At 35.8% G+C, this 1,431-nt stretch overlaps 1 protein-coding gene across 1 annotated transcript; it reads right to left on the bottom strand.

Moving 5' to 3' along the window:
* Nucleotides 1–15: 15 nt before the first annotated feature.
* Nucleotides 16–1,428, bottom strand: LOC114635503 (zinc finger protein 665-like; the record flags this gene model as incomplete). The annotated part of the gene is given in 2 exon segments (XM_028784061.1): nucleotides 16–335; nucleotides 337–1,428. Coding segments are annotated over 2 exon segments (1,260 nt in total), but the record flags the coding sequence as incomplete, so codon positions are not given.
* Between the last annotated feature and the right edge of the window lie 3 nt (nucleotides 1,429–1,431).

Consider the following 1,431-nt stretch of genomic DNA (forward strand, 5'->3'; position numbering starts at 1 on the left):
ATTTAAGGACCCTTTCCTATATGTGGTCTCTGATGAACTCTAAGATGGTCTTCCTTAGGAATGGATTTTTCTCATTCATTTCATTTGTTAAGTTCTCTACTGTGCGCATTCTCTGATGAGTGCTAAGATTGTTTCTGGCAAAAGAATTTGTCACATTCACTATGTTTTTAAGGTTTTTCTTCTAGATGAATTCTCTGATGGATTCTAAGACTGCTTTTGTAGATAAAGCAGTTGCCAGATTCACTACATTTGTAAGAATTCGCTCCTGTATGAATGCTTGAATGAATAAGAAGCCTGAATTTTTGGGTCAAGCATATGTCACACTCAAATTTGTAACGTGTTTTCTCTTGTATGAATTCTCTGATGTTTTCTAAGATCACCTTTGTGGGAAAAGCATTTGTCACATTCACTACATTTGTAAGGCTTCTCTCCTGTATGAACTCTCTGATGAACATTAAGACTGCTTCTTCGGGTAAAGTATTTGTCACACTCACTACATTGGTAAGGTTTCTCTCCTGTATGAATTCTCTGATGAATAATAAGACTTCCTTTTTGGGTAAAGTATTTGCTGCATTTAGTACATTTGTATGGTTTCTCTCCTGTATGAATTATCTGATGACACCTGAGCCTGGTTTTCAGGGCAAAAGATTTGTCACATTCACTACATTTGTAAGGTTTATTAATTGAATGTATTCTCTGATGAGTTCCAAGACAATATTTATTGGTAAAGCATTTGTCACAGTCACTGCATTTATAAGGTTTCTCTCCTATGTGAATGCGCTGATGAACATTAAGATGGCTTTTGCGAGTGTAGTATTTGTCACACTCACTACATTTGTAGGGTTTTTCTCCTGCATGAATTCTCTGATGAATAATAAGACTACATTTTTGAGTAAAGCATTTGTCACATTCACTACATTTGTAAGGTTTCTCTCCTGTATGAATTCGCTGATGAATTCTAAGATGGCCTTTCAGGGTAAAAGATTTGTCACAATCGCTACACTTGTAAGGTTTCTCTCCTGTATGAATTGTCTGATGACTTCTAAGACGATATTTCTTCGTAAAGCACTTATCACATTCACTACACCTGTAAAGTTTTTCTCCTGTATGAATTCTCTTATGAATACTGAGATCACTTTTGAGGGTAAAGCATTTGTCACATTCACTACATTTGTAAGCTTTCTCTCCTGTATGAATTATCTGATGAATGACAAGACTGCATTTTAGGGTAAAGCCTTTGTCACATTCACTACATTTGTAAGGTTTCTCTCCTGCATGAATTCTCTGATGAATACTAAGACTGCCTTTTTGGGTAAAGCATTTGTCACATTCACTACATTGGTAAGGTTTCTCTCCTGTGTGAATTCTTTGATGAATAATAAGGCTGCCTTTGTGGGTAAAGCATTTGTCACATTCACTACATTTGTAAGG

Source organism: Grammomys surdaster, unplaced genomic scaffold (assembly GCF_004785775.1).
Source record: "Grammomys surdaster isolate TR1022 unplaced genomic scaffold, NIH_TR_1.0 110361, whole genome shotgun sequence".
Taxonomy (NCBI): domain Eukaryota; kingdom Metazoa; phylum Chordata; class Mammalia; order Rodentia; family Muridae; genus Grammomys; species Grammomys surdaster.